Source organism: Vulpes vulpes, chromosome 1, assembly GCF_048418805.1.
Source record: "Vulpes vulpes isolate BD-2025 chromosome 1, VulVul3, whole genome shotgun sequence".
NCBI classification, from domain to species: domain Eukaryota; kingdom Metazoa; phylum Chordata; class Mammalia; order Carnivora; family Canidae; genus Vulpes; species Vulpes vulpes.
The window spans coordinates 76,683,816-76,707,320 of record NC_132780.1 but is presented as its reverse complement, the minus strand read 5'-3'; the positions used below and the strand labels follow the sequence as shown (position 1 = coordinate 76,707,320).

The window sequence follows — 23,505 nt, the reverse complement described above, 5'->3', positions numbered from 1 at the left end:
GTCATCAATTCATCTAAAATTGTACTGACGATATGCTTTAAATCTGTACCATGTTTAGGGATGACTTGTTGCATATGCAGTATTCTTAATACATAAAATTAGATATAAACTATATAAAGGTCTTAAAAAATAAAATCTATACAGCTATTTCAGAATATACCAACTTAGTCCATAAAATATTTGCTTATAATCATAACTACCACATTCCACTGACTGCCTCCAAATGCGAGATACTCACATTACTTCACAGAGATTATCTCTATTTCTCAAAACAATCCTTCAAGGATGACATTATTGTATCAACTTGGGATAGGTTCAGTCTATTAACCTGACCAAGTTCTTATAACTAAGACCAATCGAATTCCAGTAGATCTAGCTTCCTTTGAAATACTTCCAGTTTTTCTACTAAAGTATGCTGCTTCTATTATGCTAATCAAAAGAGCCAGTTGAAATTCTCATTTTAAAGTGACTTCCCTACTACGTCTGAGTATAGTGGTTAGACCTAAAGCCTATCTATTCTGTTGGAAGTATGTTAAATATTTATTTTATTGATATTTATTTTATTTGAGAGAGACAAAGAGTGTGAGGTGGGGAGTGGCAGAGGAAGAGAGAGTTTCAGAGCCCAATGTGGGGCTCAATCTCACAACCCTGAGATAATGACCCTGAGAGCATGACCTGAGCCCAAACCAAGTTGGATGCTTAACCAGCTGAGCTACCCAGACACCCCTGATGGAAGTGTGTTAGGTTATGAGCCCCATGACCATAATTTTTAAAGAAAAAAATGACACAGAATTTTGAGGTTTTAGCTAATAGCTTAGTTCTCAAACATGACTAATGTGAAGATCAGCTTAAAAAATTACTGCAGAATCCCAGAAATATGTGGATTCTCAGGGGTCTAAACATGTCAGCTTGAAACAAGTTTTATTTGCTCATGGAAGGATTTTTTAGTCATGAATATGCACTGCAAAAGAAATATTTTGTCTTGTCATTGGTAAAATCATTTTATTAACTCAAAAGTGAAAAGGAAATACACAATTTTAAAATTCTAACTTAAATTCTATATACTACAAACTCTAGGAGATTAAGACACATAGAGTAAGCCAATTAGTCTAATTTTATGACTCTAAGAGGTTGCATTTTCCGTAGATAGAAAAGAATTTGGGGTTCAAATTTTGGGGACAGTACTAGAGAAGTTAATGAGAGTAACAAGTTAAGTAAGAATTTAGGTCAAGTAGCCAAAACAGGATTGTTAACAGTTTCCTGGAAGTAAAAGTTGTTATTAAAGCTTGATTGTAGGTTAGCCTAAAGACCAATAAACAGTGGATTACAGATTCTCATAGGAAAAAAAATCCAAGGTGGTTATAAATAAGTTCTTCTTGAAATACCACAAAAGTTCTCATATCTAATTCTCAGGGTTGGTTGAGAATACTGAATTTTAGTAAATTTCTTTCAGTATCGATAGAGAATTAACCTCCCTCTCTCAATTCCCCAACGAACCTGCCTATACTTCTATTTTAGCACTTAGCATATTCTACTTGTGTTGTAGTTAGCTGTGTTTATAACTTTCTCTTCTTGCGTACAGAAAGGTTTAGCCAAAGGGACAGCCTTATATTGTTATTTTATATTCTCTATAAAATTCTTCCCCTTTCTTACTTAAGAAAATAAAAATTTAAAAAATTTGCTCAATACAACTATCAGTCAAATATTTTCTGGCTTTCCTCAGAGTATTCCTGCTCTGCTCTAAAATGGTAAAACTACTTCAGAGTAGCAGAAAACTACTTCAGAGTAGCAGAGAATTCTTTTATGTATTCTTATTTATTTTTAAAAAGATTTTATTTATTTATTCATGAGAGCCACAGAGAGAGAGGCAGAGACACAGGCAGAGGAAGAAGCAGGCTTCCTGCAAGGAGCCCAGTGTGGGACTCGATCCTGTATCCTGGGATTATGCCCTGAGCTGAAGGCAGACACCCAACCGCTGAGCCACTTAGGTGTCCCGAGAATTCTTTTAGAACCAATATTTAATCATTTGATTTACTGTTTTGCTTTATCATAATTCATTCCTTCTCCTCCTTGATAACTGCTTTACTAGATTACAAATAAACTCCCTGCATTTAATATTTATAATATGATGAAAAGCATATAAACAAAATTGCTGTGAATGTTTAATTTGCCAAAAAGCAAACATCCCTCAATAAAGTGAACCAAAAATACAGCTAGTTTTTTTCCAAATATTTTCACGGGGCCTTAATCCTAAAGGAAGAAACATTTAATCAACTAACTACATGTGTATCTTCCCCAAGATCAAAGATAAGGTTGGTAACAACCACTAAACACAATCAAATGCCCTCAACTATAATGAAATCAATGAGAAAGAGTCCATTAAAAATATTCTAAAATCTTCTTTAAGAAGTCTTTGGTAAAATTTAAACAGCTTAAAGACTCTGGGTTATGGTAATAACCCTAACTATAAATGCCTAAAAGTAAAGATCTTGGTTTCTGATATATTTGGATCTGATACTATTCAAAATGCTATACACACACACACATGTGCGTTATAAGAAGAAAGAAAACTATATGGTTGACTGATTTTCTTCATTACAATGACCACCTGTTCTAGGACAGAAAATACCTGAAAGCACAAATATGTTAAATCTGATGATGACCTAAAAGACATCTCCAGTCACCGAATTCTGTCTAGGATCTAATAGGATCTATTATTTTGGAAGAAGTCATTTATAATGTCTGAGACCTTGAAATGCTAAAGGTAGGTGGTACTGAGAATGAGTTCTCTGAGCCAGACTTACAAAAAGTTGAAAACACTCTGTTCTGTAAGTGGAAGATGAACTGAATTCCTTCAGTCACCCAAAAGCTCAGCTAGATGTGGTGGACAACATGGCAGAGGTAATGGAAGGTGGTAGCAGATGGGGACTTCCCAGACCATGCTTTAAGATGTACATATAGGTCTAACTTTATTGTTTGGGGCCCCATTCTAAATATATAATCTATATCTAAATCTAAATAATACAATTTTTTTACATACTATCTACTTTCCTTAATATATCTCAAATGACATAAGGGAAACTTTACAAGAGTTTCAGCAAGCAAGGAGAAATCTGTTCCTCATCAGTTATAAACTCCCTGAAGGCAGACTCCATGTCTGACTGGGATGACCCCCAACTTCCCCACCTTACCCCACGTGCCACCCCGCCTTGCTCTGCCTAGCCTGGGCCTTTACATGCCGTAGCTGCTCAATACACATTTGACAAAAAAGATGGAATTTTATAATACATGTCCTGTAGTGACTCATCCAGTAGTAGTAGTTTTACTAAAAAAGACACCACTTTTATTTTGGGCAGAGAAACTTTGTAATTAACATGCTTCTGTAATTAGCACATAATATTAACAACCTAGTTTAATATCCAACTATTTTCCACAGATGATTAATCACAAGTAACACTGCCAAAATAGGGTCTTTCAAAAAAGTGGGAAAAGGAGGACAGGAAGAAGACAGTAGAGGAGGAAGATCCTGGGCTCACCTCATTCCATGGACACAGGAAGATAATAGCTACAACAGTGCAACTAACTCTAGAAATGACCAGAAAACCAGCAGAACAGAGCTTCCAGTGAATCACAGACAGGATGCAACACTGGAAAGGGAGGGAGGATCAGAGATACAGCTGGGAACCAAATCCCGAGGGAGACTAACCACAACGAGAGGGACAACACAAGCACAGAGAAGCCAGAGGATCAGACCAGACACCAGGCACCCCAGGCACTGGGAAGCCAAGTGCCCATTATATCTGGCTTTGAAAACTAGTGAGGCTTAATTTAGGGTCCTTTAAAAATCAGTGGGAAAAAATAAAAAAATAAAAATAAATAAAAATCAGTGGGATTAACTTCAGGAAAGTAAGAGGGCATATGAAACGAAGTACCCACCCTTAAAAAGCCAGCGTAATAAATAACTCCACCCAAAACACAGCACAAAACCAGCAATTTGAAAAGTGCCTATGGTACACATGAAGGAGACTTACTTACTAATCTCAAAATGTTCACGAGTGGGACAAGGATCTTCAGAAGACTCTCTGAGAACAAAAGTGCTGGCAGACAACACTTCTCTTTCTCTCTCTCAGCCTAGATAGCTGGCCATTTGTGGAAAACAGCATTGATACTGTTCACCTGTCTAGCTAGCACTGCATGCTCCTCTCCCCATGTTCATCTGGCAGACTGGCCCCATCTAACCTGGCTTCCCTGGCAGTCATCCCTCCCAAGTGACTCTTGCCCTATGACACACAGCAAACAGCCCTGGCAGGTAGTGGGACCACTCCACACTGACTTCTGCCCTGGCAGAGGGAGAGATAACCCCACACAGCATTATGTCCAGTTCTAGTAGTTGAGACTTTTAGCTGGCTACATAGGGACAAAGTCCTACCATTCAGCATGCCCACAGCTGTGGCAGAGGCTGACTGCAAATGCCTAGTATGACTGCTGATCTTGCCCACCTACAAGCCCATGTAGTCTTCAGAGAGACCCCTTCACAATGCAAGGACTGAACCCCATCCAGTGTACCCACAGCATGCAAAGTGGATCACTACAGCTGACTGGGCTGAAGACAGACATTGCTCAGCCACAACAGCATGGCATATGCAGTCCATACAGGAAACCTCCCTGGAGCACCTACTCTGGTGACCAGGAGGCACCATATGACTTCTACACAAGGCCATTATTTTTAAGACCATGAGATTTGACTGACCTCCCTAATCCACAGAAACAAAGAGAAAGCTAGACAAAAATGAAGAGACAGGAATATGTCTCAAATGAAAGAATGGACAAAAATCACAGCAGAAGAGCTAAACAAAATGAATACAGAGGGGGGAGTAAAAATTTAGTACTTATAGAATGTTTTCAAACTTAAGCAACCATCAACTTAATACAGACTGCTATACACATAAGATATATATGTCTATTGGTAACCACAAACCAAAAACCTATAAACCTATAGTAGACACAAGAAAAATAAAGCAAAGAAATTCAAGCATAACAATGAAGAAAGCCATCAATCCACAAGAGAAGAGGACAATAGAGAATAGAGAACTATGAAAAAAAAGCACTAGAAAACAATGAACAAAATGAAGATAAGTAGAATGTCTGATAAAAAATAAAAGGAATGGTCATAAAGATATTGGACTTGAGAAAAGAATGGATGAACCCAGTCAGAACTGCAGCAAAGAAAGATAAAATATAAAGCAGAACCAGAGATGGAGAACTCAATAACTGAAAATAAAAAGACACAATAGAAGGAATCAACAGCAGATTTCAGAGAGAATTATATATTGGTGATCTGGAAGACAGAGTAATGGAAAGCACTACACTGAACAGCAAAAAGAAAGGATAAAAAATGAGAATAGGTATTACATCAAGTGTAATAATATTTGCATTATATGGATCCTATGGAGAAAATATAAAAAGGAAGAAAATTTGTGAAAAAATAATAGCTGAAACCTTACTTAATCTGGGAAGAGAGACATCTAAATCCAGAAAGCACAGAAAGCTCCTAATAAGATTAACCCAAGGAGATCCACACCAAGGCATATAATAATTAAAGTGTAAAAAAGTAATAATAAAAAGAGAATGTTAAAAGCACAAAAAAGAAACAGTTACATACAAGGGAAACCCCAAAAGCCTATCAGCTGATTTTTCAGCAAAAACTTTGCAGGCCAGAGGGAGTAGCAAGATATATTCAAAGTGCTGAAAATGGAAGAACAATTGCAATCAGGACTACTCTACCCAGAAGGGTTACTATTCAGAACTGAAGGTGAGATAAAGAATTTCCTAGACAAACAAATGCTAAAGAAGATCACTACCACCGAAATAGACTTACAAGAGTGTTAAAGTGACTTGAGTGGAAAGAAAAGGTCATAACTAGAAGAAAATTATGAAAGGAAAAAAATTCCCAGATAAAAGCAAACTTCTAATAAATCCAGTAGATTAAATCACTTATTAATAAAGCCAGTATGGAGTTTAAAACATAAAAGTAGTTAAAAAAAAACCCCACAAAAGTAGTAAAATCAATTATATCCACAAAACTAGCCAAGGGATTTCTCTTTTTACAAAATAAAAAGATGCAAAATATTATATCATATACATAAAATACAAAATGCAAATCAAAACCACAATAAGATATTATCTGTCAGAACGGCTAGAACCAAAAAGACATGAAACAACAAATGTTGGTGAGGATGTGGAGAATAAGGAACCCTTATTAAGTACAGCATAGGGACTATACTCAATAATACCGTAATAACATTGTATGATGACAGATGGTGACTTTACTTATTGTGTGAGCACTGAGTAATGTATAAAAACTGCTGAATCAATATGTTGCATACCTGAAACATAACACTGGATGTTAAATTGTACTTCAATTAAAAAAAAAGATGGAAAAATTCACAATAAAAAATATTTGATGTAACTTGATTGCAGAAATCACAAAATAAATACTGATTTCTTTTTTTGAGGATTAGGTGACTATATAATTTATCTTACATACTGGAAAACCTTTAAGAGTACAAGGTGACAATAATACCACCACTACTACAGTAACACGGATAAACCTAGACATTTGGTCACTATGAAGGGGAGAAAAATTAGGACAAGAACAATTCACACAGTGTGGTTTTTCTTATTCTGGAGAAAAAGAAAAAGTACAGCTTGTATACAAATGACAACCAAATTCTAGAGATAATTTCCTACAACACATCCTCAGATGAACAAAGGATATACAAATAAACAGAAACTTACCTCTGGTTTAGGGACAAAAGCCTGACCAGGAATTGTCAAGATGTGCTGAACATTGCAGAGGTACTGGGCCATAACAGAAAGGCGACTACGCTGTTTGCTTCCTGTATTGGCTGTCAGTCTCTACAGAAGGACAAAAAGGAATTTTAGCAAACAATCCAGTCTGATAAGATGGAATGCAGCCAACATCCTATTATCTATGGATACTAGGTGGAGTTTTGAGACAAATTTTAAAATCATAGGCTATCTGACACATGATACATAGACAACACCAGGAACATTTTCCTCCATATCAATTGAGGTCACCTAAGAAGTGTGAATGTATGCATAGCATCAGAAAAGGTGGAAAACATAAAGGCCATCAACAGGAATGAGTAAGTAAATGGTGTTACCAACACAGATCCCAAAATACAAAATAATGAAGTGACAGAAAATATGTAGAGCATGATTCCACTTATATAAATACTTCGGGGGATCCCTGGGTGGCTCAGTGGTTTAGCGCCTGCCGTCGGCCCAGGGCATAATCGTGGAGACCGGGGATCAAGTCCCACGTCGGGCTCCTTGCATGGAGCCTGCTTCTCCCTCTGCCTGTGTCTCTGCCTCTCTCTCTCTCTCTCTCTCTCTCTCTGTCTCTCTCTGTCTCTCATGAATAAATAAATAAAATCTTTAAAAAAAAAACAAACCTCAAAGCATTACTTTTTATGGCTTCCTCTGCGTGTGTGTGTGTGTGTTTGTGTGTGGGTATATCTACATATGCATGGGAATGAATATCAATTTTAAGACAGTAAACTCATAGGAGAGAAAGAAAGGGGACAAAAGGGGGTTCCCTGCATACCTACAACATTTTAGGTCTTAAAAAAAGACATGAAAAATATGGCAATATGTTAAGACTGGACAAAGTTGAGTGGTGGATTAAAATAAATTAGGTGCACTGATTTTTAAAAAATGTATCCTGCTTCTTTGTGTTCTTAGAGTTCACTGGATATTCTAAACCTCTTCTAAATGATACAGGGTCAACATTGCAAACACCAATGGTTACTGGATTAATCCTGGAGTTGGGTATGCTGCCAGTGTGCCTTCCCACTAAACAAAGATGTGATGCTTTTTGAGTTGTGTTTACTGCATTACGTTTTTTCTTTCCTGCTTCACTGTCATGTGCAAATCCCTAAAATTCCCCATTATTTGCTACTTTTAACCTGCTGTGGGCATGAAAACCACATAATTTGGCTTGTAAGAGCTTTGCCTTAAGATGAAAAAAATAGGTTTTAAACTAAGATGCTCAGAAAATTTCCTATGGGCAAAGTTGTAGACTGTGTAGCATCTATTTTGTTACTCAGAAGCCATCCCTCCACTTCATCTTTTCAAATTACCTGGCTCTTGTCTATATTTAGACATTGGAAGTTACTGGGAGGCTGAATTCAAAAGAAGTGATGAGTTGCTTTAGTATAAATGACAAAGTAAGTTCTTCCTTACTGAACTGTAAAACCAAGAAATGTATATATTCTCAAGAAAATGTAAAAGATAAACACTAGAAGCACATTTTTAATGAATAAACTTATGGATCAAGTGGTAAAAAATATTTCTAGCTCCTTATAAATTTCTTTTGGAGCTTAACTGTACCATTGGCATAAAGGTAAAAAATTCAAAGTTATTGTATAATGGCACACTTCAAAGCAGTTGTGCAAAATTAAAATCCAGCATGAACATAATCACAAAATTAAAATATAAACCAAAAGAATGGGGGATCCCTGGGTGACTCAGCAGTTTAGCGCCTGCCTTCGGCCCAGGGCGTGATCCTGGAGTCCTGGGATTGAGTCTTGCATTAGGCTCCCTGCAGAGCCTTCTTCTCCCTCTGCCTGTGTCTCTGCCTCTCTCTCTCTCTCTTTCTCTGTGTCTCTCATGAAAAAATAAATACAATCTTTTTTAAAAAATAAAATAATAAAGTAAGCCAAAAGAATGTCTCCCCTTGAAAATCATTATTTCATGCTAAATTCTCTTTCAATATTTTACTTTACATTTCAAAGGTGTTTTCACTGATGAATTCAACAAAATTTTAAAAATCACTGGAAATACCTGGAAAGCAAACAAGTGAGCCATGGAGGGTAAATACTTTGGACATAAAGACATGTTTAAGTCTATTTCACTTAGAGCAGTAGGCATCCACTCCTGCCCAGGGAAGCCTGACCCATCAACCTGATCCATCCAAACTTTGCAGCACATACACTTAGGCTGAGGAAATGTAACATGTGAATCATGTATCTGAATTTAGAAGAAAGCAGCACACAAACCTGTCCCAAATTTGTTACGGAAAAATTCAAGCCACAGAACAGAAGCCTCCGTAAAAGCCTTCATTTAAAACTAGCACAAAAAATAAGTCAATCGGAGAAGGACAAACAGTGTATGTTCTCATTCATTTGGGGAATATAGATAATAGTGAAAGGGAATATAAAGGAAGGGAAAAGAAATGTTGGGAAATATCAGGAAGGGAGACAGAACATAAAGACTCCTAACTCTGGGAAACGAACTAGGGGTGGTGGAAGGGGAGGAGGGCGGGTGTTGGAGGGGAATGGGTGACAGGCACTGAGGCGGACACTTGACGGGATGAGCACTGGGTGTTTTTCTGTATGTTGGTAAATTGAACACCAATAAAAATTAACTAAAAAAAAATAAAACTGGCACAAAAGTTAAAATGGTTCATCAATCATTCAAATATAAGTTAATATTTGTGTGATAGATATGCTATCCATAAAGCTATGAAAATTCAAACTCCATTACAAGATAGAAGATTTTAACAAACAACAAAAGGCCAGGACACCAAACCAGTTAATTTTTCAGTAAAAGGCAACCTCTAACCCTTGAAATTTTAAAAGCATTCTAAGTAGAAGAAAAACAAGGGGGTCAAAGACTTCACAAGGACAGTATGATTTTCCTCCTTATTTATCTAAAATAATTTTAAGTAAAAAAAAAATTAGGCTTATTCCTAAGAAGCTACACAGCCAAATATCAGGGACAATGAAAACTATGTAATTATTGGCGAGGTGACTCCCTCTCTGTTAGGGATGTGACCATTAAATAGCCAGGGTCCCCTGAAGATGGGAGGACATAAACAGGCTAATCCTGGACCCAAAGAAAAGACCACAGGTCCAGTCACACGGAGAACTTGGTCATGACTTCACCGGAAAACATACAACCTTGCTTTCAAGTTCAGCCTTCCTTATAACTAGCTCCATGACCTTCTGGAAGACATTAAACTACTCTGAGCCTCAGTTTCATCATCTATAAAATGAGGTTAGAGGAGATTTGTTAAGGTCTCACTTACTGCTACACAGTCTGATTCTACTTTATGAGCTGTAACTTTATACTGTCTATATGTTCTTTAATGTGTGTGAGCTGAATTCTTCTATTTAGACCCTGCAGACCTAAAGAGAAGAGGATCATGCTCATTTACTTCTGTTCTATAATTCACAAAGCCAAATAAAGTGAGTGGTAAAAAGTGCTATCTGTGAAATATAAAATTACAAATATGAGTGTCAAGAGCAAATAGGGTATATAAGAAAGTGCTGCTATTTTCACTTGCAAAATGTGAAAACTGGTTAGAGGACGAGTGTTAACCATGCTTCTAAAGCACTCCAGAAATTATGAAAACTGGTCAGAGGACAAGTGTTAACCATGCTTCTAAAGTATTCCAGAAATTATAGACCCAATATAAACTCTTCTCAATATTCATACTAAAATTTAACTAAAATCAACACTTTTTATGGTTAAAGAAAAATAATTGCATATGGTGGAGCTGAAGCAACACTATTATTAATAACCACAACTGACATTCTGAGTCACTAAAAATATTACTCCATCTCTTAAGCCTCTGTTCCACTGTATTTTTCCCCAAAAGAATTCAAGTACATGGTGTTTTGCATCTCAATTGTGTTACTCAAGAACAGAAATACCATAATAATCATGTTATCTGAGAAAATAAAAGTACAAGGACAAATCAAAAGGCTGGGAAAACAACAAAGAAAACTATTAAAATGGGCTCAACTCAAACATACAGAAGAGAGTTAACAGATTCATGAGCAGTAAAAGACACTGACCTTTGGAAAGTGGTAATGCCTTAGGGTTCCTAACAAACACAAAAGAGTCCTACATTTTTGACAGAAAATTCTAAGACTGCTAAGAAAAAGATTTTATGGATAATACTCTAAAAGTTTCCTATCCTTGGCATTACAGACATTTTGGGCTAGTAAATGTGGGGTAATTTTCTATTGTGGGGGCCTATCTTGCATACTGAAGGATGTTTACCAGCATCCCTAACTTCTATCCACTTAACACCAAGAGCATCTCCTAGTTGTGACAACCGAAAATATCTTCAGACAGCCAGAAGGTGAGAATATGGCCAAATAGGAGGATCCTGAGCTCACTTCCTCTCGTGCACACACAACAGCTACAGCTCCATTTAAAGCAACTCTCCCTAAGAATGACCTGAAGACTCACAGAACAGCTCTTAGACAACTATAAGGATAAAGACAAAACCACATCAAGCAGGGAAAATGGGACAGAGACGTGATCAGGTCAGGAACCAAACCCTGGAACTGAGACCCACAAGTGGGAGGGGTATCACAGGTAAAAATGTCCTTCCTGAAAAGTGAGAGGTTACAGTACCACACTAGGCATCTCGCACCCTGGGGATCTTCACAGAAAGATAAACTCTCATAACTTGTTTTTGAAATCAGCTAGGCTTAACTTCAAGAGAATTGGAGGGTTAAAGGAAAACAGACTCCATGCTTAAAGGGACCACACACAATCTTACTTGCTCTCTCTACCGGAGAGGCAGCAGTTTGAAAAGTACCTGGGCCCTAAATAAAGGAGTTTACTAACTAATTTTAGGGAGCATGCCAAAGGGGCAGGGTTCTATAAGAACTTTATCCAAGAATGGAAATGCTGACAGGCATATTCTTCTTGCTCTCTGTCAGCCTAAATAAATCTGATACTGGTGGGCACAGTCTGACACTACCCATATACCTAGCTAGCGCTGCCTGTTCTACACCAGTGTTCCCCTGCAGACCTGCCTTGTCAAACTCGCCTTCCTGGTAGGCATTCCTTGGCTCCTATCCTGCATCCCTGGCAGATACCCTTGGTGGACACTGTTGACCCTAAAAGCAACTCCTGCTAGGGAAGGAGGGGACACCCCTGCCCACCAGTGCACCTACTGAAGTCATGGCCCAGTCACATAGAAGGGTGCATAGAGCCAACACGGGGGACATCCCTAAAGCACCTGGTACTGCTGACCACATTTCTAGGCCCTACAGCACACATTCCACACAATGCCACTACCTTCAACGCCAGGAATCACTGCTGACCTAACCTATCATATATATATAGAAACAAATACAGGGAGTCAGGCAAAATAAGCAGACACAGGAATAGGTTCTAAACAAATGAACAAGACAAAACCTCGGAAAAGAACTAAGTGAAAAAGAGATAAGCAATATACCTAATAAAGAATTCAAAGTAATGGTTATAAAGATGCTCACCAAACTTGGGAGAGGAGTAGATGAACACAGCAGAGATTTCAGCAGAGATAAAAAATATAAAAAAGAATAAAATCAGAGCTGCAGAATACAATAACAGAAATGAAAAACACAAGAAAGGGAATCAACAGCTGATCAAAGGATGCAAGAGAACAGATCAGTGATCTGGAGGATAGGGCAGTGGAAATCATTCAATTTAAACAGCAAAAAAGAAAAAAGAATGAAAAAAATGAGCATAAGTTAAGGGACCACATGGACAACATCAAGCATACTAACATTCATATCCTTTATGATATGATAACACAAAAAGAGGCAGAAAACTTAATTTTAGGAAATAACAACTGAAAAAATTACCTAATTGGGGAAAGAAAACAGATACCCAGGTCCAGGAAGCACAGATTCTCCTGAACAAGATAACCCAAAGAGGTCCATATGGAAATACATTAATTATTAAATCTCAAAAATTAAAGACAAAGAGAGAATCTTAAAAGCAGCAGGAGAAAAGCAACTAGTTATACATGAGGTAACATTCATAAGAGCTGATTTTTCAGCAGAAAATTTGAAAGCCAGAAGACATGATATATTCAAAGCACTGAAAGAAAATACTCTACCCAGCAAGAAAGATTATCATTCAAAATTAAAAGTGAGATAAAGAATTTCTCAATTAAGCAAAAAAGAAAATATAACTAGAAGAAAATCAAAAAAGAAAAAATTTCAAAATTTCACTGGTAAAACCAAATATTATACATTAAAGGTAGTAGATCAATCCCTTATAAAGCTAGTATGAAGATTAAGACAAAAGTAGTCAAATTAACTCTATCTACAATAATTAGGAATACACAACATAAAAAGATATACAGTATGACCTCAAATACATAAAACATAGGCAGGGGGATAAAATAGTAATGCTTTTAGAATATCTTCGAATTTAAGCAACCATCAACTTAAGGAGGTGATTACATACATAGGCTATTATATATATCAACCTCTTCATAACCACAAACCAAATCATAGATACATAAAACATTAAGAGAAAGGAATAAAAGATCAGTACTGAAGAAAGTCATCAAATCAGAAGGGAAGAGGGCAAGAGAAGAAACAGAGAACTAGAAACAAACCAGAAAACAATTAATAAAATCAAAATATGCACATATCTATCAATAATTACTTTAAATGTGAATGGACTAAATACTCCAATCAAAAGGTACAGGGTGACAAACAGAAAAATAAGACCCATTTATATGTTGCCTACAAGAGACAGAAAAGACACAATCAGACTTAAATTGAAGGGATAGAAGATATTCCATGCAAATGACAGTGAAAGAAAAAAGGTAGCAATACTTATTATTGGATAAAATAGACCTAAAAAAAAGACTAAGGAAATACAAAGAAGGGCATTAGTAATAAAGGGATCCAATCCAACAGGGTTGAACAATTGTAAATATCTATGCACCCAACCTAAATACATAAATATATAGAGTAAATATTAACAGACACAAAGAGTAATACAGTAATAGTAGGGGACTTTAATACCTCTCTTAGATCAATTGATATTTCATCCAGACAGATAATTAATAAGGAAACAGTGGCTCTGAATGATACATTAGACCAAATGGACTTAACAGATATACATAGAATATTCTATATAAAACAGAATATACATTCTTTTCAAGTGAACATGGAATATTCCCCAAGACAGATCACTTGTTGATCCACAAAACAAGTCTCAATAAATTTAAGACTGAAATCCTATCAAGTAGTTTCCAACCACAATGATATGAGACCAAAAAAAATTTATTACAATTTAAAAAAATAACCCAAAAACTTCAGAGGGGTGCTTGGACAACTCAGTCAGTTAAGCATCTGACTCTCAATTTTGGCTCAGGGTCATGAGATCGAGGCCCACATTGGGCTCCATGCTCAGGGAGGAGTCTGCTTAAGACTCTCTCCCTCTGCCCCTACCGTCCCCACCCCTGCTTGTGCTAGTGCACTCTCAAATAAATAAATAAAATCTTAAAAAAAAAACAACTGGAAAAAATGCAAACCTGTGGAAGCTAAAAAACATACTGCTAAACAATCAATAGGTCGATAAAGAAAGCAAAGAGAAAATTAAAAAAAAAAAACAACCTTTAGACAAATGAAAATGGAAATACAACATTCCAAAATCTCTGGGATGCAGCGAAAGTAGTTCTAAGAGGAAAGCTTACAGAGAAACAGGACTACCTCAAGAAATAAGAAAAATCTCAAACATCTACCTTACACTTAAAGGAGCCAGAAAAAGAAGAACAAAGCCCAAAATTAGTAGAAGGAAGGAATAAAGAGCAGAAATAAATGAAACAGATACTAATTAAACGCTAGAAATGATCAATGAAACCAAGAGCTGGTTCTTTGAAAAGATGCACAAAATTGATCATTAAAATCTCCAGGCTTCATTATCTTTTTAAGGGAGGGAAGGGGAGAGAGGAAAGGAGAGGGAGAGGGAGAGGGAGAGAGAGAGAGAGAGAGAGAGAAAGAGAGAGAGAGAGAGAGGTGAAGGGCAGAAGGAGAGGGAGAACAAGAATCTTAAGGAGGTTCCATGCCCAGTGCAGACACCAACATGGAGCTGGATCTCACAACTCTGAAATCATGACTTGAGTTGAAATCAAGAGTCAGATGCTTAACCAACTGAGCCACCCAGGCACCCCTCAGCATTCTTTTTGATCAAAAGTTAGTAAGTCACAAGGATGAAAGGTACAGCACTGGAAATACAGACAGTAGTACTGTAATAGAGTTGTATGCCGACAGATAATAGATTTGGGGTGAACATAGCATAACATAGTTGTTGAATCACTATGTTTTACACCTGAAAACTAACGTAACACTGTGTCTCAATGTCAATTAAAAAATACTGATTTCATTAGGTGCCTTTGAGGCTTAAAAAAGAAAAATATGTAAAGTGGCTTTCAATAGGCATTCCATAAGTAACAGCTAATATTATCATTCTCACACAGGAAATAAACAAGGTGAGCCTTATGATTGTCTAGCTTACAGCCTGGAAGCCATACTCCATGCAGCAGAGGCAGGAGGATAAACAGAGCCCAGAGGTCTCCTTGATGTGAGAAGCCATAGGCCAGAGCTCTGGGAGACCAAGGCAGCCAGAATTTGTGAGGCAGACTACTGGATATGGAAACAGAGAGAGAAAAGGCGGAATGGGAGGGAGACAGTGAGAGGGAGCTCCTGAGATATGCAGAAGCATCCTTCAAGTCTTTGGCTGAGTATTGATCTGTTAGTACATGAGGCTGGCAGGCTGGAAGGCTGGAGAAAGTAGCATCAGAAAGTAGGACAAAATGGAGCTCACACAGGGCAAGAAATAGTTTGCATTCCCTAACAGGCAAGTAAGGAGCTCTTGAAATACACAGGACACTGGATTCCTCAGAAAGGTTATGACTTAGTATCGGGACTTAATTAGCCCCAGATTAAAGGCTGCCAAAGACCTGTCATAACAAAGCTTAAAAGAAAGCTTCAAACCAATTTGCAAGTGACTTATGTATGTGCCAGAGCAAAACCCACCATTCAATCCAATCCATGATCCAGCCCTCGACAAGATTAAAACAAAACCTCACAATATCTAGTATCTTGTCAAAAATTACCAGGCTTGCAAAGAAGCAGAAAAATAGGACCCACAGAAAGGGGGGAGCAAGAAGCAAACAGTAAGACAGTACAGAAATAACAGAGGTAGTGAAATTAATAGTCAAAGACCCTAAAACAGCTACTATAAATATCATAAATATGCACAAAGATGCCAAGGAAAGCATGAGCATAATGAGGTAAGGGAAAATATAAAACCCAAATGGAACTTCTGGAAATAAAAATACAATAACTGAAATGAAAAATAAATTGAGTATAATTAACAAGTTAGACACTTGAGAAAAGAGCAATGAATTTGAAGACACAGTAACTGGAATTTTTATTATATTGAGTTATTATTGGTGCTTCTAAGTATATGTGTTTATAATAGTTAAAGTGTGATACAGGTAAATTCAATATATCAAGAGAATTGTACAGCATCTGTTCATAAAAGATTCTATACTATACAAACTATGAAAGTCACACAAAATCACTCTTTCAGTGTCTTTTCAACTGAGAAGAATCCTATTCAGCAGGCTTCCCCTCCTGAGGTGGTTCATACTAAGTAAGCTTTGTGTTCAGATTTTTATTTTCTTCTACAATAGCTTCATAGTTCTCTTTCATTTCTGCTTATTCTAGGCAAAGCAGCTCTATTTCTGGATTTTCTGGGTTAGAAGCTCCTAAATGATGCTTTTAAAAGTCCAAAGTATTATTAAGTTTCCCTGGTTCTTCATATAAGGCTACCAATACCTTGGTCAGTCCAACGCCCGACTTATCAAGTATCTCCAAAACTGCTTGTGCTTCAAGTTGGCAGTTTTGTAATGAGCCATAGAGACAGCAGCAGAAGCAGAGCTGGTGCCCGAGACTGTGTCTGGCAGACTCTAGTAACTAGGATTTTTATGTATGGTGAATTATTAAATTGTTTCTTAAGAGTTAACCAAATTTCCAAACATTTGCTAAATAATACTTTTTTTTTTCTGCTGATATATGATCTGATCATTATCAAAGTTGCCTGATTCTGGACCTTCTAACGTAGCCATCACTCTGTCTCATAACGATTCACAGTGCTTCAAAAATTAGAGCTTTACAATACATTTTAACATCTTATAGGCTAGTCTACTCTCACCACTCTTCTTTTTCAAAATTTCCTAACCATCGTTGCTGGTCCACTCTTCAAATGATCCCTGGAGCTTCACTACATTTCAAGATGTTATTGAAAAAACATAATTGCATCTTTATAATACTCATTTTTTTTTTCAGGGCTCTATCTGTCTTGATTTATCTCAGTGATCTTTTGAGACTCTCAGTAAACTATGACTATTTTTATACAGGTCCTTCTTTTTTCCTTAGGTTTCCAAAATAAATAATTACTGATTTTCCAATAATATTTTTGTGTCTCTAATTATGATATATTTTATTTCCTTCAACCCCTACTGTATTTAATTTTCTGTTCACTTATCACTAATTCAATCCTACACTCTCCCCAACTGACGTAACTATTCTTTCAGTATATGCAAACATGATAGGTATTTTACTAAATTCTTGCTGCTCTGATGTGAACTGAACATTCTTCTGAAGATGCCCTACTCTATCTTCCATACCGGAGCTTCCGTTTCCTAGATTTCAGTCTTTCTTCTTGATGTCTCCATCAGACCAATGTTTATAGGTAAAGGCTTTGTCACTGTATCAGACGTGTTGATAGAGGTCAGTGAAAAAGACTTCAATAACTGGTGCTAGGTTCATTGGGATCATATATTAAAAATAGTAAAACTGAGGCACCTGGGTGGTTAAGCATCTGCCTTTGGCTGTGGTCATTATCTCCGGGTTTGGGACTGAGCCCCGTGTCAGGCTCCCTGCTCAATAGAGAGGCTGGTTCTCCTTTTCCCTCTGCCCCTCCACCACTGCTCATGCTCTGTCTCCATCTGTCTCTCTCTCAAATAAATAAATAAAATCTTAAAAAAAAAAAAAGTGAAACTGGCTTCTTTTTTCAAACACACACAAAAATCAATTCCAAGTGGATTATAGACGTAAATGTGAAGGGTAAAACAACAGAGCCTCTAGAAGATAACACAGAAGAATATCTTCATGATATCAGGATATAAAAGGAGTTCTTCAAAAAGACACAAAGAGCAATAACCACCAATTTACAATTTAAAACACCTGTTCTTCAAAAGACACTATAAAGACAATAACATGCCAAAGAGTAGAAGAAATTTGCAATACATTGAACTAATAAAAGACTAGTATAGAAAGTATGTTAGAACTCCTCCAAATCGGTGAGAAAAAGACAAGAGATCCAACAGAAAAGTGGACAAAGGGCAAGCACTTCACAAAAAATAAGTTATCCAAAAGGCCAAGAAAGATGCAAAATGGTGCTCAATTTGATTTTTTAAAAACTCAGCAAAAGACAAAACTGCAATGACACACCATTCAGCTTTGGTGAACAAAAATGTACAATTCTGGCAATTCCAAGTACTGACAAGGATATGGAATAAAATGAACTTATACAAATTTTGTGGGACTATAAGTGGGCATAATGACTTTGGAGAATAATTCAGCATTACCTAGCAAAAGTGCAGATTTGTAGAATTTATGATCCAGCACTGCCACTCCTATATATATATGTATATTCTAGGTAAAGCTGGAGCATGCAGCATACTCCAGCTGACATAAATAGAAGAATCTTCATCACAGTTTTGTTTGTAATAACAAACAATGAAACTAATTTAGGGTTCCAAAACAGGACAATGGACAGGAAAATTATGAGTTAGTCGAAGAGTGTATCATATCTGGCTACACAAACTACAGCTATAAGCAGCATGAGTAAACCAGGATAAAAAGAATACATGCTGTATGAATCCATTTGCATAAGTTCAAAAATGAAGAAAACTAAAGTATACTAATTATACAGATAAGAATCTATGAGATAAACTAAGCAGGAAATAATAAGTCTCGGATTCACAGTACTGATTACCCTAGTAGCATACTAGGTTCGATCACAATGAGGCATATAAGGGCGTGTCAAAGATGTTGGGAATATAACTATTGACTTGAGTGGTGGGGATTCAGGTGTTCTTCTTATTAGGCACACAAATATGTCATATACTCTTCTGTATTTGTCATATATACTTGCAGTCTGCAGATCCCCTCATTAAACCTCTGCAGCTCACAAATTGCCCTTTGCAGGATTATTTTCTCAAGTGAACCTGGAACACTCTTACCATGGGAATGCAGGCACAGCTGAAGGAAGGGATTAAGTGAAAGTCTGTGTATTGCAGAATAAGACACCAACCCCCTTCCCTTTCTCCAAATTGATTATCACATTCTTTAACTATCATCTTATTCACTTCAATATATCAATTTTAACATATCACATGCCAATCTTTATATATTACTATATCACCAACATCCTACAGGTTTTGTCTGCTTCTAATGTGTTCTATGTCCCTATCGAGTCCCTGAATGGACTACACTGCCTTCTCGGCTGGCGACACATCATTCATATTCTCCATGGAGAGCTTACAGCAGTTATGCCTGTCACCATCACTGTGTGTTTAACTTTTGGTTCAGCTGTTGGTTTGTGCATGTAATGGGAGTATTAACTTAGAAAACATAGTCTGGGATGCCTGGGTGGCTCAGTGGTTGAGCATCTGCCTTTGGCCCAGGGCATGATCCTGGAGTCCCAGGATCGAGTCCCGCATCAGGCTCCTTGTGGGGAGCCTGCTTCTCCCTCTGCCTGTGTCTCTCATGAATGAATAAATAAAATCTTTTAAAAAGGAAAAAGAAAACATAGTCAGTGACAAAAATGCAGGATTATTTTGTTTTGGAATTTCATCATGTGATAAAATAGCCAAAAAAAGTTAAAACGCACCTCTGCCACTTCCTTTTGAAAAGTCAGTGTCATCTGGGTTCTGCCGTAAACAAAAGGTCCATCTCTACAAGAGACATTTTCAAGCCACTTGATAATCAGCGGAGTTGATACACTAAAAGGCAGATTTCCAATAATATGTACATTTGGAGGATCTGGTTAGCAGGAGAAAAAAAAACAACTTGTTATGATTTTATCAATGAATTCTGAATTCAATTTTAGTTAAGAATTAAATCAAACTGGATACTAATAGTATCAAACAAAAATATATGAAAAGATAAGGATAAATATTTTTCAGTCCATTTATTCTTCAAGAGCAATGTTTACTCACAATCAGCTCTGAATTATTAAGAAAAACAATTCTAACATTATTAGTGTTCAAAGTCCTCAGGTTTTTTGGCTTAGGAAAAATATGACAAAGACTTGGTTTGAGGGAAAAGCCAATTTGATCTGGACATGATGTGGTCAAAGTCTATGGGACATCCAGATGAAGCTGTCAGAGGGTCAGATGCCCAGGAAGGGGATACAGGCTGTGTATAAAGATGGAAGTGTCTGCAATATACAGCAAAACTACAGAAGCAGAGTCCTTCAAGCCAATCTTTAGCACAAGAGAAGATACTCAAAAAGGAAAAATCTTAGAAACAACATCTAAGAGGTTGGTGGAAAAATAACCACCAGCAAAGAATAGCTAGAGAAAGCTCATCCATTGTAAAAGGAAGAATAGGAGAACTTGGGACAGGAACAGAGATACTTTTGGAAGAGAGCAGGTAATAGCCAAATAAATGCCTGAGAGCTCAGTCAGAGAAGGTTTGAGGGAGGAATTCAGGAGGTCACTGTGACTCCAGCATGCCTGGGACAGAGCTGGAAATCTGGAGGCAGTGTGCTAAGGAGAGAATACATTTGGAAGGCAGAAACAAGCAGTACCAACCTCTCTGAAGAAGTCTGGCTATGGAGAGGCCAGAGACATGATGCAGTTAGATGGAGGTGCAGCAGCAGTAGCACCTCCATTGTTCTGAGGGGTTTCACAGTCAAGTAATACACCCCATTTATCTATGTATTCCAAGGAGCTGACATGTAATAGTACCCAATAAACTGCCTATAAATGAAGAATGCCTTGGCTGGTCACTGAATGTGAGATAGTGAAAATTAGGTGGGGCTTGGTTTACTAATACATTTCTTTTTTCACCATTTGGAAAAAGTAACACCTTATAGTTTATCCCATCCTTACATGGACTTAAAAATAGCAAGTTTATATGAAGAAAATTCTGAACACTTGGAAAAACATGAGACAAGTTAGAATTAAGAAAAAGGAATTAGGATTTTGATGGAATCTTGTCTCACATTTAGATCTTTCATCCATTTTATCTTTGTGTATGGTGAAAGAGAGTGGTCTAGTTTCATTCTTCTGCATGTGGATGTCCAATTTTCCCAGCACCATTTATTGAAGAGACTGTCATTCTTCCAGTGGATAGTCTTTCCTCCTTTATCGAATATTAGTTGACCATACAGTTCAGGGTCCACTTCTGGATTCTCTATTCTGTTCCATTGATCTATGTGTCTGTTTTTGTGCCAGTACCACACTGGAAAGCTTTGTAGTACAACCTGAAATCTGGCATTGTGATGCCCCCAGCTATGGTTTTCTTTTTTAAAATTCCCCTGACTATTCGGGGTCTTTTCTGATTCTACACAAATCTTAAAATAATTTGTTCTAACTCTCTGAAGAAAGTCCATGGTATTTTGATAGGGATTATTAAACATGTAAATAGCCCTGGGTAACATCGACATTTTCACAATATTAATTCTTCCAATCCATGAGCATGGAATATTTTCCATCTCTTTGTGTCTTCCTCAATTTCTTTCAGAAGTGTTCTATAGTTTTTAGGGTATAGATCCTTTGCCTCTTCGGTTAGGTTTATTCCTAGGTATCTTACGCTTTTGGGTGCAATTGTAAATTGGATTGACTCCTTAATTTCTCTTTCTTCAGTCTCATTGTTAGTGTATAGAAATGCCACTGACTTCTGGGCATTGATTTTAAACTCGGCCACAGCAACTTCTTGCAAGATACATCCACAATGGCAAAAGAAACAAAAGCAAAAATGAACTATTGGGACTTCACCAAGATAAGAAGCTTTTGCACAGCAAAGGATACAGTCAACAAAACTAAAAGACAACCTACAGAATGGGAGAAGATATTTGCAAATGACGTATCAGATAAAGGGCTAGTTTCCAAGATCTATAAAGAACTTCTTAAACTCAACACCAAAGAAACAAACAATCCAATCATGAAATGGGCAAAAGACATGAACAGAAATCTCACAGAGGAAGACATAGACATGGCCAACAAGCACATGAGAAAATGCTCTGCATCACTTGCCATCAGGGAAATACAAATCAAAACCACAATGAGATACCACCTCACACCAGTGAGAATGAGGAAAATTAACAAGGCAGGAAACCACAAATGTTGGAGAGGATGTGGAGAAAAGGGAACGCTCCTGCACTGTTGGTGGGAATGTGAACTGGTGCAGCCACTCTGGAAAACTGCGGAGGTTCCTAAAAGAGTTAAAAATAGACCTGCCCTACAACCCAGCAATTGCACTGCTGGGGATTTACCCCAAAGATACAGATGCAATGAAACGCCGGGATATCTGCACCCCAATGTTTATAGCAGCAATGTCCACAATAGCCAAACTGTGGAAAGAGCCTCAATGTCCATCAAAAGATGAATGGATAAAGAAGATGTGGTTTATGTATACAATGGAATATTACTCAGCCATTAGAAATGACAAATACCCATCATTTGCTTCAACGTGGAGATGGAACTGGAGGGTATTATGCTGAGTGAAATAAGTCAATTGGAAAAGGACAGACATTATACGGTCTCATTCATTTGAGGAATATAAATAATAGTGAAAGGGAATAGAGGGGAAGGGAGAAGAAATGGGTAGGAAATAGCAGAAAGGGAGACAGAACATGGAAGACTCCTAACTCTGGGAAATGAACTAGGGGTGGTGGAAGGGGAGGAGGGCGGGGGGTGGGGGTGACTGGGTGGCGGGCACTGAGGGGGGCACTTGACGGGATGAGCACTGGGTGTTATTCTGTATGTTGGCAAATTGAACACCAATAAAAAATAAATTTATTATTAAAAAAAAGAAAAAGAATTAGATTTATTATTTGGGAAAAAGTAGGAAAGCAGAAAAAAATTACAATGAGTGCCACCTATTTAATTCTATTCTGATAATATTCAATATAAATATATAATAACATTCGTAACATATAAATATTTGTAACATAAATAATCATAAAAAAGAGTAAGAAAACCAACCCCAAATCACTTACCATCCTCCCATGGTCTTTTAAGACTTTCTGGAAAAGCCCTTTCTATCTTAAAAGTCAACACATCTCCATGGACAATTCTCAGTTTTCCAGGTGCTGCATCAGATAGCATCTAGTTTACAAAAACGTCAATAAAATGAGCTCATACTTTGGACAATAGTGAGACACACACACTCTTTCTCTTTCTATGTATATATTTTACTTCCAATCTGTGCATCATTAAATCAGTTTGGAAAGCCACAGACTAAGAGTGATCACTAATGAACTACAAGTACACTGCATCCACTGCAATATATGGTGTTTCATTTCTTTTTTTTTTTTTAATATAATTATTATTATTTTTTATTTATTTATGATAGTCATACAGAGAGA

The 23,505-nt window shown here is 37.1% G+C and overlaps 1 protein-coding gene and 1 pseudogene across 1 annotated transcript in view; both read right to left on the bottom strand.

The window, feature by feature from the left end:
- TFB1M (transcription factor B1, mitochondrial) overlaps window positions 1–23,505 on the bottom strand; it is a 68,023-nt gene that overhangs the window by 24,671 nt on the left and 19,847 nt on the right. Inside the window, exons 3-5 of the mRNA XM_026018710.2 lie at window positions 23,137–23,245; window positions 19,801–19,952; window positions 6,799–6,918 (exon numbers count right to left, since the gene is read on the bottom strand). Coding sequence (XP_025874495.1) covers window positions 6,799–6,918; window positions 19,801–19,952; window positions 23,137–23,245 — 381 coding nt within the window. The remainder of the gene's footprint in view (window positions 1–6,798; window positions 6,919–19,800; window positions 19,953–23,136; window positions 23,246–23,505) is intronic.
- LOC112935116 (c-Myc-binding protein pseudogene) lies at window positions 16,455–16,759 on the bottom strand (annotated as a pseudogene).